The 12,428-nt window shown below is 46.3% G+C and overlaps 1 protein-coding gene across 8 annotated transcripts in view; it reads left to right on the forward strand.

The window, feature by feature from the left end:
- ELAVL4 (ELAV like RNA binding protein 4) overlaps positions 1–12,428 on the forward strand; it is a 147,350-nt gene that overhangs the window by 72,222 nt on the left and 62,700 nt on the right. For all 8 annotated transcript variants that reach the window (XM_020987723.2, XM_020987728.1, XM_020987719.2 and 5 more), the window contains one exon: positions 7,618–7,858. In XM_020987723.2, coding sequence (XP_020843382.1) covers positions 7,618–7,858 — 241 coding nt within the window. The remainder of the gene's footprint in view (positions 1–7,617; positions 7,859–12,428) is intronic.

Below are 12,428 nucleotides of genomic sequence, written 5' to 3' on the forward strand. Positions count from 1 at the left end.
TCGTAAGGAGACAAGAAATACACGCATGAAGTGTTCATTTGACAAATGGAGAAGAAATAGGTTTGGCTCTTGGAGAAAGGGCTGTGGATTGGGAGTCAGAAGACCTGAGTTTGAATCTCATCGTCCTGAATTAATAATCCACAGCATCTCTAGCTGGAAGAGCCCTTTGGGAATCATTTTATGCAGCCCTGATATTTTACAGGGGAGGAAACTGAGGCCCAGGCAGTTTAAATTACTTGAATGAGGTCACACCATCGATATCAATGGTAGAGTTGAAATCTACATTCTCTGGCTCCCGAATCATGGTTCTCTCTACCCCATCCTCTTGAGGACGATATAGTCTAATTCATTATTTAACAGAAGGGGAAAAAAGACTCAGAGACATGCTCATAGCCATATGGTGAATTAGTGTCAGGGTTGGAAATGGAAGCTGGGCCTTCTGACTTTGAGTAGAGGGCTCAACCAGTGTGAATTTGAGAGAGAGAGAGAGAGAGAGAGAGAGAGAGAGAGAGAGAGAGAGAGAGAGAGAGAGAGGGAGAGAGATTGAGAGAGAGTTTTAAATAAGGAAGGAAGTGGGGGTGAAGTTAATGTGTTGAGTACGAGTAATTAGCCATTCCCATCACTGACATCCCCAGTGACAGGATTGGAGTGCGTTCATCCTTATGCATGGTGCTCTTAGCCTGTCCCTTAAATTTCCTTCTCTGTTTCTTAAAATACATTGAGTGAGTTGAAAAGGCTTAAAGCTAGGCTTGGCACCAGTGCTGCCTGCTCGGGACTGTCTTTCCCAGACCTTCCTGTTATGAGCTGCCCTCTTGATGGACACTGGGGGGACAAGGGAAAGGGAAGGGGGATTTTAAAGTGCATTCAACGGTGAAATTGACTATGGGACTTTCAGTAAAATATTGTCATGCTTTGGAAACCGATGTATTTACTTAAAATGAGAGTTTTAGTGTCTATGGCATGCCTCACCAGTATGAGTATTTTGGAGACTAGAAATAAAATGAAGTAGCTGACCTCCTTGAGGTCAGCTTACCATCCAGTACTGATTTCACATAGGCGTCCTGTAGAATGCAGGGTAGGGCCCATTCACTTCAGTCTTTGCATCCCTGGTGCTTCACCCAGTGATTTGCCTTTGGGGAACATTTCATGAATGCCTGTTGAGTTTCTGCTAGGGTGGGTACAGTGGTTAGAGAGGTAGGTGCTATTATCCCCATTTTACAATTGAGGAAACTGAGGCAGACAGGTACAGTGACTTGTTCATGGTCACACAGCTAGTAAGTATCTGAAGCTGGACTTGAACTTAGGCCTTACTGACCTCCAGGCTTAGGGCTCTATCCACTGTGCCACCGTGCCTCTGAGACAGATTCTATTTTTATCTGTATTTTACAGATGAGAAAATGAAGGCCCAGAAATCTTAAGTGATGAGCTCAGGATCATACAAGTATGTGTCTCAGATGCAGGATTTGAACCCAGGTCTTCACGATTTCACTCCTAGTATCTATCCTTTAGGCCAGCTTCCTCACTGAGAACCAACTACCTGTCAACTCTTCACTCACTTTAAGGAATGCAGAGATGAAAAATAGCATGGTCCCTGCCCTCAGGGAGCTCACACCCTAAAGCAGTGTACTGTGAACACACCCTTGGGCAGACTGATGAAGCCCATGGCCCCGTGCTCAAATTTCAGTTAGAAACTAGTGAAACTAAAGATGTCGTTTTTTCCCATCCAAGGTCACAGACCCCCTGAAATCTATCATTGGGCCGTTTTGGGTGGTCTATGGATTCAGGTTAAAAGTCCCTGCTCTCTTTCTTTCTTTCTTCTTTTTCTTCTTTCTTTTTCTTTCTTTCTTTCTTTCTTTCTTTCTTTCTTTCTTTTAATTTGATTAAAAAATGGGGTTAAGTGACTTGCCCAGGGTCACACAGCTAGTAAGTGTTATGTGTCTGAGGCTGGATTTGAACTCAGGTCCTCCTGAATCCAGGGCCAGTGCTCTATCCACTGTGCCACCTAGCTGACCCCCCCCCCCCACTGTCTTTCTAACCCCTTGTTTGGAAGAAGATTGGATTCTGGAGAGTACTTTGGACGGAGCCACGGATATAAGACTTCGAGTTTCTGGGTTTGATTCTCAGAAGGGCTGGGAGGGACCTCTGAGGTTTTCCTAGTTTAGCTCCCTCATTGTACAGATGAGGAAACTGAGGCTGACAGATGAAATGATTTGACCAGGGCCACACAGCTGATTAGTGTCTGAGGTGAGATGCAAATCTGCCTGGCTTATGCGTACTGTGCTTCACCCACGTTTAGTGGGATGCCTTAGACGTCTCTGTATATTTGGACCATCAGATGCGGCAGAATGATTTCCTCATCTCCTTAAAGGGGAGCAAGAAGCTCTCTTTTTTAAAAAAATCCCTTTAAAAATTATGGATTCCTCAGCTGCCTGTTGGCCACCTCTTCCACGTGAATTACCATAGAAATCCTGTCCTCTTGTCATTTGAGGTGATAAAGCCAGACACTTTACTCAGATTTTTTGGTGGGTTCTTTAGTAAGGAGCTCTCTATACCTCATTTTCTTCATCTCTAGAATAGGATTTCAGAAGACCTTTCCCCAGGCACTTGGTGAATTAAATTAGGAAGCTTTTCGTAGGTGTTTGGGGGGATACCGAGGAAAGGAGGCAAGATCTGAGGAGATGCCTGAGACCACCTGTGCTGGGCCCTGAAGGAGGAGAAAGAGGAATTTGAGGAGTAAGGGGGATTGTGTTTAATAGGACAGCCCTGCCATAATGAATTTGGATTCATTCTGTTTTGACTTTATTGAAAAATGATAAGGGTGTGTGTAGATGTGTATCTTCACGCATGCGAGAGTGCAGATGCGTGTGTCGTCGGGCGTTGCTGGTTACTAGCTCCGGGATGCGGGACAAGCAGTAAATGCTATATCTTAACAGGAAGCTGGAGACAGACGTCTGGAAGAGGAAAAACCTCCTTTCATCACCTTAATGGTTTTTTAAACTTTCTTTGGCCATACCCATGTGCCATATGTGTATTCTAAAGTCCAGGGTCACCCCTCCACCTGGCTTCAAGCCCAAGAACCCTTCCTTCTTTCCTCTCCCCTAATGACCTTGTCTCAAGGGCAGACCAGCAGACAGGAACCGAAAACCAGCCTTGGTTTTCTGGCAATGCTGGGGAGAGAGAGGGAGCTGAAGGTAGGGGAGCAGGCCCTGCTACCATTTCTTCCTTGATGTCTTCGCCCTTCCTTTGCCCCTTGACCTAGCGCTAAGCTGGAGGACCTCGTGAAGAAGCAAATGATGGAGATGGCTGAGCCTCAGCTCCTTTCTGGAGCAAACAGATTGCGATGCTCTCTGTTCTCTTCTCCCCACCCTGACTTTCCAGTTCTTTTCCTCTCTCTGGAGACTTTTCTTCGCTCTTTGTAAGATTGGAAAAAAAAAGTTGAGTTAGATGAGATGCCATGTGTAACATGCTTTATAAGCATGATAGAAATGCATGCTATTATTCAAAGTAGGTGCTTGGTAGGGTAAGAGAAGTCAGTTAGTGGACAAGTATTGATTCAGTGCTACTCTGGGTCAGCCATTGTACCTGGCATTGGGGCTACAGAGGAGAAACAGAAAAGGTCCTTGCTCTCAAAGAGCTTCCCTCCTCAGTTTGGGGAGAGCTGGAGGGACTACACGCGACAAGGCAGCCTCTGATGTCCCTCTTAGTCCTGACATGTTGTGATACCATGGAAACCTGGGGTAATGACTCCATGTTTAAGATTCAGTATCCAGCAAGTTTATCTGTTTAGAACAGACTGCCAGCAAGAAAGCAATGTAGGCCTCTGATGACCTCGAATCCAGCAAGGCTGACAGTAGGGAGAAGTTATTACTGGCAGTGTGTGTGTGTGTGTGTGTGTGTGTGTGTGAGAGAGAGAGAGAGAGAGTGAGAGTGAGTGATAGAATCAATCAATCCAATAGTCAACTAGTATTTCTTAAGTGCCTACTGTGGTGTAGCAAGCACTGTGATTGTAGGACTTAGAACAAGAAGGGAAGGAACCAATTTCTTAAAGTGACAGAGGAGAAGACAAGAGATATGAAACAAGATGCCCAAGGTCATATAGATGGTAAGTAGGTATGAGCCACAGACTAAAAGGAGTCTAATAGCCTGGGACAGCCCATTAGGCCTCACTTGGCAGGCCCTGACTGTGAGTCTCCAGACATGGCTCTCTATGACTTTTCTCTGCCTTATTCCTCATGTATGAAACATGGGGTCTCTCAGGCCTATAGGTCTAGATCTGGGAGGCATCACAGAGACCATCTCATCCAATCCAAGGGGGAAACTGAGGCCCAGAGGAGGCAAATGACTTGCCCAAAGTCCCACAGATTCGGGAGTCCCAGAGAGCTGGAGATTTACCCTGTGTGTATCTGTCTTTGTGGTCACTGTGTTATATTTCTTGAAGGATGTTATACTTTTTGGGTTTCCTTGGAATTTCCCTGCATCATAGAAGAGGAGATGGGAGGGATCTTAGAAACTTTGTAGTCCAACCCTTCCATTTTGTAGATGTAGAAACTGAGGCCAGAGAAGGGGTGGTAAACCTCAGAGGGGGAGATTTGAACTCAGGTCCTCTGACTCCCTGGCCTGGGCTCTTTCCACCATCCCTCAACGCCCACCTCTATTTTGTGGCCGTACCCTGTAGCTTCCAGCTCGGCCTTCCCTCCTGAAACCTTGGGCCGCGGGCCCCCAGGCGTGGGGTATCAGATGGAGTCGAGACTGAGGGTGACTGTCCAGGAGTACCATTGACAGGGTAGGCATATGGTTCGTGTTGTTTCCCTGTGTCGGAGAAGTATTTTCACCACTTAGCCAACCGCCCCTCGTGACCAGCAGCACGTTTGCCAAGACTGCCGACATCAGGGAAGCTAGCTGTCTGTGACCACGGAGGGGAGGTAACTAACTAGCTTGTGACCTCTACCCAGGCTCTGTCTGGTAAATGGATCACCCAGGCTGCTGCAGGGACATTTCAAAGCATGTCTCCTCCCCAAGGTCAGATGCACCTTCATCTGTGTGTCGGGGGAGGCTCCGGGGCCCTGATCAGCTTAGGTGTGGGTTGGCCTGCATGGCCCCTGTGGTCCCTTCCAAAGGGACCATCTAGGATCTGGAGAAGCCCTGAAGAGCTGTTAGCAGGAGAGTTGGGTCCCTGACACAGACATTCTGGTTTACAAAAAGAGGGTCTTCCTGGCAAGTGCAGCGAGCAGATGGAGCCGGGGTAGGCCCCCTCATCCCTTGGCAGCTGCAGGAGAGGCCTTTCAAATGAAGCTCAAGGGAACCGAGACCCCCTAGCCCCCTCCCTTTATATCTGAGAACCTAATTCTCCCCATTTTTCTTAGTACATCTTGCCCATTGATAGAGGTGGAGAAGGACCACTGCTTTTGTTTGATGCTAATACCCCGAGTTAATTATGTCTTCGTCTTTACACGCCTCACATCTGGAGGACCAGCCTCTGGCTGGTATGTGCTGTCCTTTCATCCCTGGGGCATCTGCTCTCTGGCCCTCTGGAGAGAAAACTGTTTTAATACAGAAAAATGGTAGGGAGGAAGATACACATCTCATCGCGGTTTTTAGAAGCGCATTTTAACTGGAAATAGAGGAGACCGAGGTGTTTACACTCCCTTTCACAAAACCAAAACAGTAGCAGCAACACACCACATTTGTGAGACCTTCCAGTTGTCCAAAAGCACTTGGGAAGCATTGGACCAGATGTGGGGTATAGTTAAGCCTTATTTAGAGAAATGGTGGAAATTTTATGTTTGATATTATTTTATTTTAAATTGATACTATTTTGTAAATACTTGTTGGCTTTAAATTCAGTTGAGTCTAATTAGAGCAGAAAGATCTCTGAACTAAGACCCAGTATGTCTTCCTGGCTTTGTGGTAGCTAGCTGTGTGACCTTGGGGAAGTGACTTGCCCCCTCTGAATGTCTGTCTCCTCCTCCGTAAGACTGGTCTAATTTCCGGCCCGTCTGCATTGCCTGCCTCCCCGGGTGCTTTGTCAACTCTGCACGGCTGCACCAGCATGAATTATTGTTATTATCTCATGGTTCTCTCTTCATTACTATCATCACCACCATTATTATTATTGCTAGGAGGAAGGGGGAGTCCGATGGGATGCTCTTGGAGCTTTCTGCTGGCTCTCTTCATGCTGTGACCACCATTCACAGTTACTACAAGTCACTTCGTGTTCAGTCAAAGTCCGTTTTTAGGGCGAGGACTGACCTGTACCCAGAATGAGACCAGGAGAGAATTTTTTTCTTTTGTGGTAATGTAGTCTTCTGATCTTGAGAGTTCTCTCTGAACCTCAGTTTCCTCATGTGTAAAACACTCTGAGGATCTTGATTTCACAGGGTAGTGGTAAGTAAGCCAAGAGATTTTTTTTTTTTTATTTGCAGGGCTCTTGTATAAAAAAATGTAAGTGACGACAACAGTCATTATCACAATGGAAGCAGATAGGATTTCATTAGCGACAATGACTTTAAGAGAAGGCATGGCTGTTTTGCTTGGCTGCTGCACCCTAAGGACCAGCAGACCTTATCCATCTGATTTGCAGCTGAAGCGCCGCCCCCCCCCCATTTGTCTTGTCTTGACTTCTGTTTGTATGCTTCGTGCTTAGCGCAGGGCTTTGTGTATCTTAAGTGATTAATAGATGCTTTTTCATTCATTCATAGTGATATCGCCCAAAGATAACTAAATAAAAAAAGAATAATAGGAAAGCTACTTGCCCCAGCAGCGTTTCCATTAGAAACCACATGAAAACATGGAAAAAGGGCAGTGAGAATGATGATGATGCCATTATTTCCTATGATCATAATCTCATTGTCCTTGTGGGCACAGAAATGCCAGGGAGACTGTGTTGGAGAAGTTGCCCGATGGTCCTTCGCAGCTGCCCGGGTCATCCCTCCCGCCAGGACTTTGGGAGTGGGGCTTCTGAGCAGTGCTCAGATTCTCAAACATCCCCAGACAGAACGGTGCCTGTTCACTCCCTGCCTTCTTTTTTTACGAAACATCTAACGAACAGGTACCGAGTCTGATCTGGCTGGCGCAAGAGTGTGTGTGGTGTGTGTGTGTGTGTGTGTGTGTGTGTGTGTGTGGAGGGGGGGATCCCCCCCAGCTTTAATAGAACTATAATTTTAATCATGGTTATTACTTTATGTCTTAATTATAATTTGGTGTGGCTTAAGTGTACATTTCTGCAGGTGACTGTGTAATGAAAACAGGAATTAGCTTTTCATTAAAAAAATAACAAGAGCTCTTCCCCCTGCATTTCTCTCTGCGTTTGTTCTCTGTTCTGAGTCTCCACACAGGCCTAAAATGAACACATGGAATTGAATATTGCAGTTCAAAAAAAAAAAAAAGGTCCCGCATTGGCATTGTGCGCGTATGTGTATATGTATGTGTGCGCATACCCGTGCACGCGGCCATGCGCCCTCCTAGATATGTGACGGCGACTTAACAAACGCTTGTAGATGGATGGATTTGCGTTGGCGCGCTTTCTCTCTAAAAAACCCCAAAGCTCCTCGAAGAGGGGTTTGAGGATGCTTTTGCAAGGTGATGAGCATATTCTTTCCTCTTCCGCTTTTCGTTTAGATAATTAGCACCATGGAGCCTCAGGTATCAAACGGCCCTACGTCTAACACAACCAACGGACCGTCCAGCAATAGTCGAAGCTGCCCCTCGCCCATGCAGACCGGGGCTGCCACGGACGACAGCAAAACCAACCTCATCGTCAACTACCTGCCGCAGAACATGACCCAGGAGGAGTTTCGGAGCCTCTTCGGCAGCATTGGCGAGATCGAGTCCTGCAAGCTCGTGCGTGACAAGATCACAGGTGCGTGCCCTGTCCCCTCCCAGGCCGGGAGGTGCCATCTCCAGCCGGGCCCCTCCCCCCGGGCTTCCTTGGCTGTCCCCTCGCACGCAGACCCCACTGCATAGCCCTTGGACCACACGGGCCATTCCCTGGGCTGGAATGCCCTGCGGGCCTGTGCTTGGGCCAGTCTCCCCAGCTTGAGCTGGCGTATGCCTCTGACCAAGTGTCCCTGAGGTTTCGTCAGTCCTCATCTCTTTGCTCCCAGCCTTCTCTTCCCTTCATCATTGCCCAGACATTGGCATGGGAAGCTGCTTTACGGAAAGCTCAGGCGGATGGTTGCTCAGCCTCCCTCTGCTCCCCATGGGAAGGGCCCTTTCCTCCATTACGTCTGTATCGTTGGGCCGGACCTGGGTGGCCCTGCTCTGATAGGGGGATGGGGCTAATAATAATAACATCATAATGATTATCATTTTAAATTATATACTATTATTAGTGATTTAATATCACACAAAGGTCTTGGAAGGTAGGAAACCATCTCATCCCCATTTTATAGATGAGGAAACTGACACTCAGAGAGCTTAATGGGTTGGCTCTCAAGTGACTGGTTTTCTTGTCCACTCCTTGAGATGCTTCTTTCCTAGCACAGACTGTCCCCCATGTCTGGAAGGTGCTCCTTCCCCTCCCGCCTCGTAGAATACCCAGCTGCCTTCACAAGATTTCACCACGGTGACCACTTTCTTCATTTGGTCTTCAGTGGAGACCTTTCTTCATCCCCCTTATTTATTAGCGCTCCCTACCCCTCAGTAATGATCTGGTATTTCTCTTGTGTATGTTGTGTAGTAGTTAGAAGGCCTGGGAACCAAGAAAGCCTGGGTGTACCTGTCTGACAAATGTTGGCTGCAACACCCTGGGCAAGTCACACACACACACACACACACACACACACACACACACACACACACACATGAAGCTCCCCTCCTTTCTCCTCTTTCTCCTTCCTTCCTTCCTCTGTCCCTTCCTCCCTTCCTTTTTCTCTGTTCTCTCTCTCTCTCTCTCTCTCTCTCTCTCTCTCTCTCTCTCTCTCTCTCTCTCTCTCTCTCTCTTTTCATATGTGTGTGTATATGTGTGTATATATATGTATGTGTGTGTGTATATATATATATTTTTATATATGTATATCTCCATATCCTAAAAGGAGATGTTTCCTGTGTCTATTTCTGATCTCTCTCTCTCTCCCCCTCTCCCTCTCCCTCTCTCCCTCTCCCTCTCCCTCTCCCTCTGTATGTATATATTTCCTCTTTAGTGTTGTACTCAGCTAAGAGGGAGCACAGCAGACCACGACCCGTTGTCTGGAGTGGTCACTGCAGTGGAATCTTGAAGGCGGCTGGGTACTCTAAGAGGTGGGGGGAGGCAGGAGCTCTTTGCCCACACAGGGGACAGTCTGGCGAGGGCAGAAGTGTCACGTGGAGGGGACAACGAGAAGCTCCCTCCCTCGATAGCAAGTCAGTTAAGCTCTCTGAGTGTCAGTATTTGTAAGGCCTGAGCTAAGAACAGCTTTTATATTTTCAAATAACGTTTTATTGTTTTTTAAAGCATATGAACCGTTCTCAGCTTGTGGGCTGTACAACATCCATACTTGCTGGATTTGGCCCTTGGGCCAAGCTTACTGACCCGTATTCTGAGATAATAAGTCCCAGAGAACGTGATTATCTGCAGTGGTAGAAAAATGCCTTCATGTGGGAGTTCCCTGTATCAAGGAAATCACAGGCTCAGTCCCTGTCGCTATATTTTGTACACACTTAGGTGTGTACATGGTGTTTCCTTTGATAGAATGTAAACTCCTGGAGGTCAGGGATAATTTTATTTTTTTTTTGTTTATCTCTATTTCCTGTAAGTGCTTAGTCAATAAATCCTTGTTGGTTGGTTGATTGAGGTCACACAATTGATTAATTAGTTGAGGTCACATAGGGAGTAATTGGCAAAGGTGGGGTTTGAACCCCAGGCAGGTCCTCTGCCTCCAAAACCTATTGCTCTTCTATTAAGGCAGTGATGTAGAATCAAGTGTACTACCTCACAAAGGGTCCCGAGGTAGCCCAGATACTTGGCAGCATTACTTGCCATCACCAGCTGCCTCTTGGAGATCTCCAAGTAGATATCTTGTGGCCATCTCAGACTCAAGCAGCCCAGAAGAGAACTCGTCCTTCCCCCGCTTCCAGACTTCCCGTTGTTGTCAAGGATGTCTCCATCTTGTCACCCAAGTTCATCACTCTGGGGTCATCTCCCACCCTTTTCTCATTCATTCAAGTCAGCCAGTCAGTTGCCCAATCTTGTAATTTCTTTATCATATCTCTTGAATATATGTGTGTGTGTGTATATTTATATACACACACAACATACATATACTTACATATATATGTATATTTTTTTTCCTTATCTTTCACTCAGCTGCCATCCTAATTCAGTATTCCTGAATTTGTTGCCTCTCACATGGACTTTTGCAATAGCCTTCTGATCCGGCTTCCTGCCTCACATCTCTCTTGACTCCTGTGCACTGCCAAAATGATTTTCCTCAAGCCTGGGCTTGACTAGGTTACCCCCTCTACTCAGTAAACTCTGATGGTCCCCTCTTGCCTCTTGGATCAAATCTAAACTTTCCCTCTGTTTGCCCTTTAAACTCCTCACAATTCTTGCTATGTTTTCAGTCTTCTCCTCTCCTCACTTTCTCTGTGGTCCAGCTCATAAGACCAGGAAGAGGCCACCCTGTGGAAGGCTCAGGGTGCTTTCGTCTCCAGACCTCCCCAAGGGGAAAGGGTGTGTCTGTGGCTGATGCTCTGAAGATGCCTGATTTTGCCAGGCTGGGCGTCCGATGACCCAGATCACATGCTCTTCCTCTGGTCTAGTGTCACACACATCCTTGTGTTACTCTTGTAAGTATTATGCTAACCCCTGTCATCTTGTCCCCTTCACTCATGTCAGCACAGCGGTACAACTCAATTGGCTATATTGTTATTCCAAATAAATCTTGAAGAGAGCAGTGAGTGTTGAGTTAGATTAAAATCATGAGGGCGGGTGTGGTAGAATTGTGGTTGGCTCTCAGAATGGGGTGATGGCCTGGTGCCCCTAACTAAAGGGTTCTTGCTAAACCATCTTGTTTTAAAAAAAGAGGGAGGGGCTAGTTTTGGAAAACTCTAGTCATCCTCACGTGGGATAATCTTATTTCTATCCTGGAGGGTTCTGTGGGCCATTAAACCCTGAGTGCTTTGAAGGTGACCTCGTGTCTTACACTTTCTTTGTAACCCCAGAGCTTAATGGAGTGCCTGGTAGATAGTAGGCGCTTAATAAATGTTTACTGACTGACTGGAATCCCATTAGGGCAGGTCCTGCTTCTATAAACACACATCACAGCTCCTCTGTGGTTTGAGTTTTCCAAAGTGGCTGTGACTGAAGAATTTAATCCACTCCAACTTGGGGATGAAACTGAACTAAATTGGATCATTCATTCATTTCATAAGCATTGATTAAGGCCATATTATGTTCCAGGCAATATGCTGAACTCTGGGGATATAGAAAGGGAAATAAAATACAACCTGCCCTGCCCTCAAGAAGGGGGTCTGCTCCAGGCTAGAGCTCAAAGCCTTTTCAGCTTGGGGTGTGGCTTGCCAGGGCCTTTGAGAGCTCAGTGTCATAGGACATGACACTTAATAATAATAAAAATAATAATAGTAATGGCGTCCATTTCTCTATAGCCTTGGGGCTGGATATAGAATGATCCTGAACAAATCTAAGTTAATGAAAGTTGGATTCTTCCCTCATTTTCCTCTAGAAAGTCATTATTTAGGGAGGCTGCCTTTCTAACCCAGAACCCCATCACCACCACTTGCTGAATTCTTGGTGGACTTGATTAGGAAACACCTCTCCAACATTCCTTCAGGCCCTCTGGGAGCTGGGTGAGTTTCACGAAATTCCTATTCATGATGGCGCTCTTGTTTTCCAAAGACACTTGTTGAAACAAGCAGATCCTTGACTGGGAGCATGCTAATTTGGTGCTGCATTGGGGGGGGAACTGAATGGTAGTGACAGCTTCCAAGACAGCCTTTAATTTGGTATACAAAACCCAAATTGTCAACTTTGGTTCCACTGAGCTGTTTTCCCAGCACAAGCAGAGATATGCAGGAACATTTGAGCTTAAAGAGGAAACTAACAGGTTGAAAGAGGAAATATAATTCAGGCATAAAGTTATAATTATGTGGTCTTTTTTTTAACTTAAGGGGGGGATGGGGTGGGTGGAGAATTTTATTTGCTGAGAACTAGTGGAAACGAGACAGGGAAATATAGGGAGACCAGAGATGTTTGCCCTCATTTGGTTGCAATGTTTAATAAAAGCAGTTGTAAAGTGTGCTTATTAAATTCTTCATTTACACTACCTAATTAATTCTAGCATTTTAAATTAACGGTGAAACTGGTCCCTGCTGTACCATTCCATCGAAGCAGTGTGTTCCGTCCTCCCACCCAGTGGTTTGAGTTTAATTGGCTTCACTCAAAAGTCAGGGAAGGAGGGTGAGATGGGGCTGGGGGACCAGGCCAGGGTGGG

This window comes from Phascolarctos cinereus, unplaced genomic scaffold, assembly GCF_003287225.1.
Source record: "Phascolarctos cinereus isolate Bilbo 61053 unplaced genomic scaffold, phaCin_HiC Scaffold_5;HRSCAF=322, whole genome shotgun sequence".
NCBI lineage: Eukaryota > Metazoa > Chordata > Mammalia > Diprotodontia > Phascolarctidae > Phascolarctos > Phascolarctos cinereus.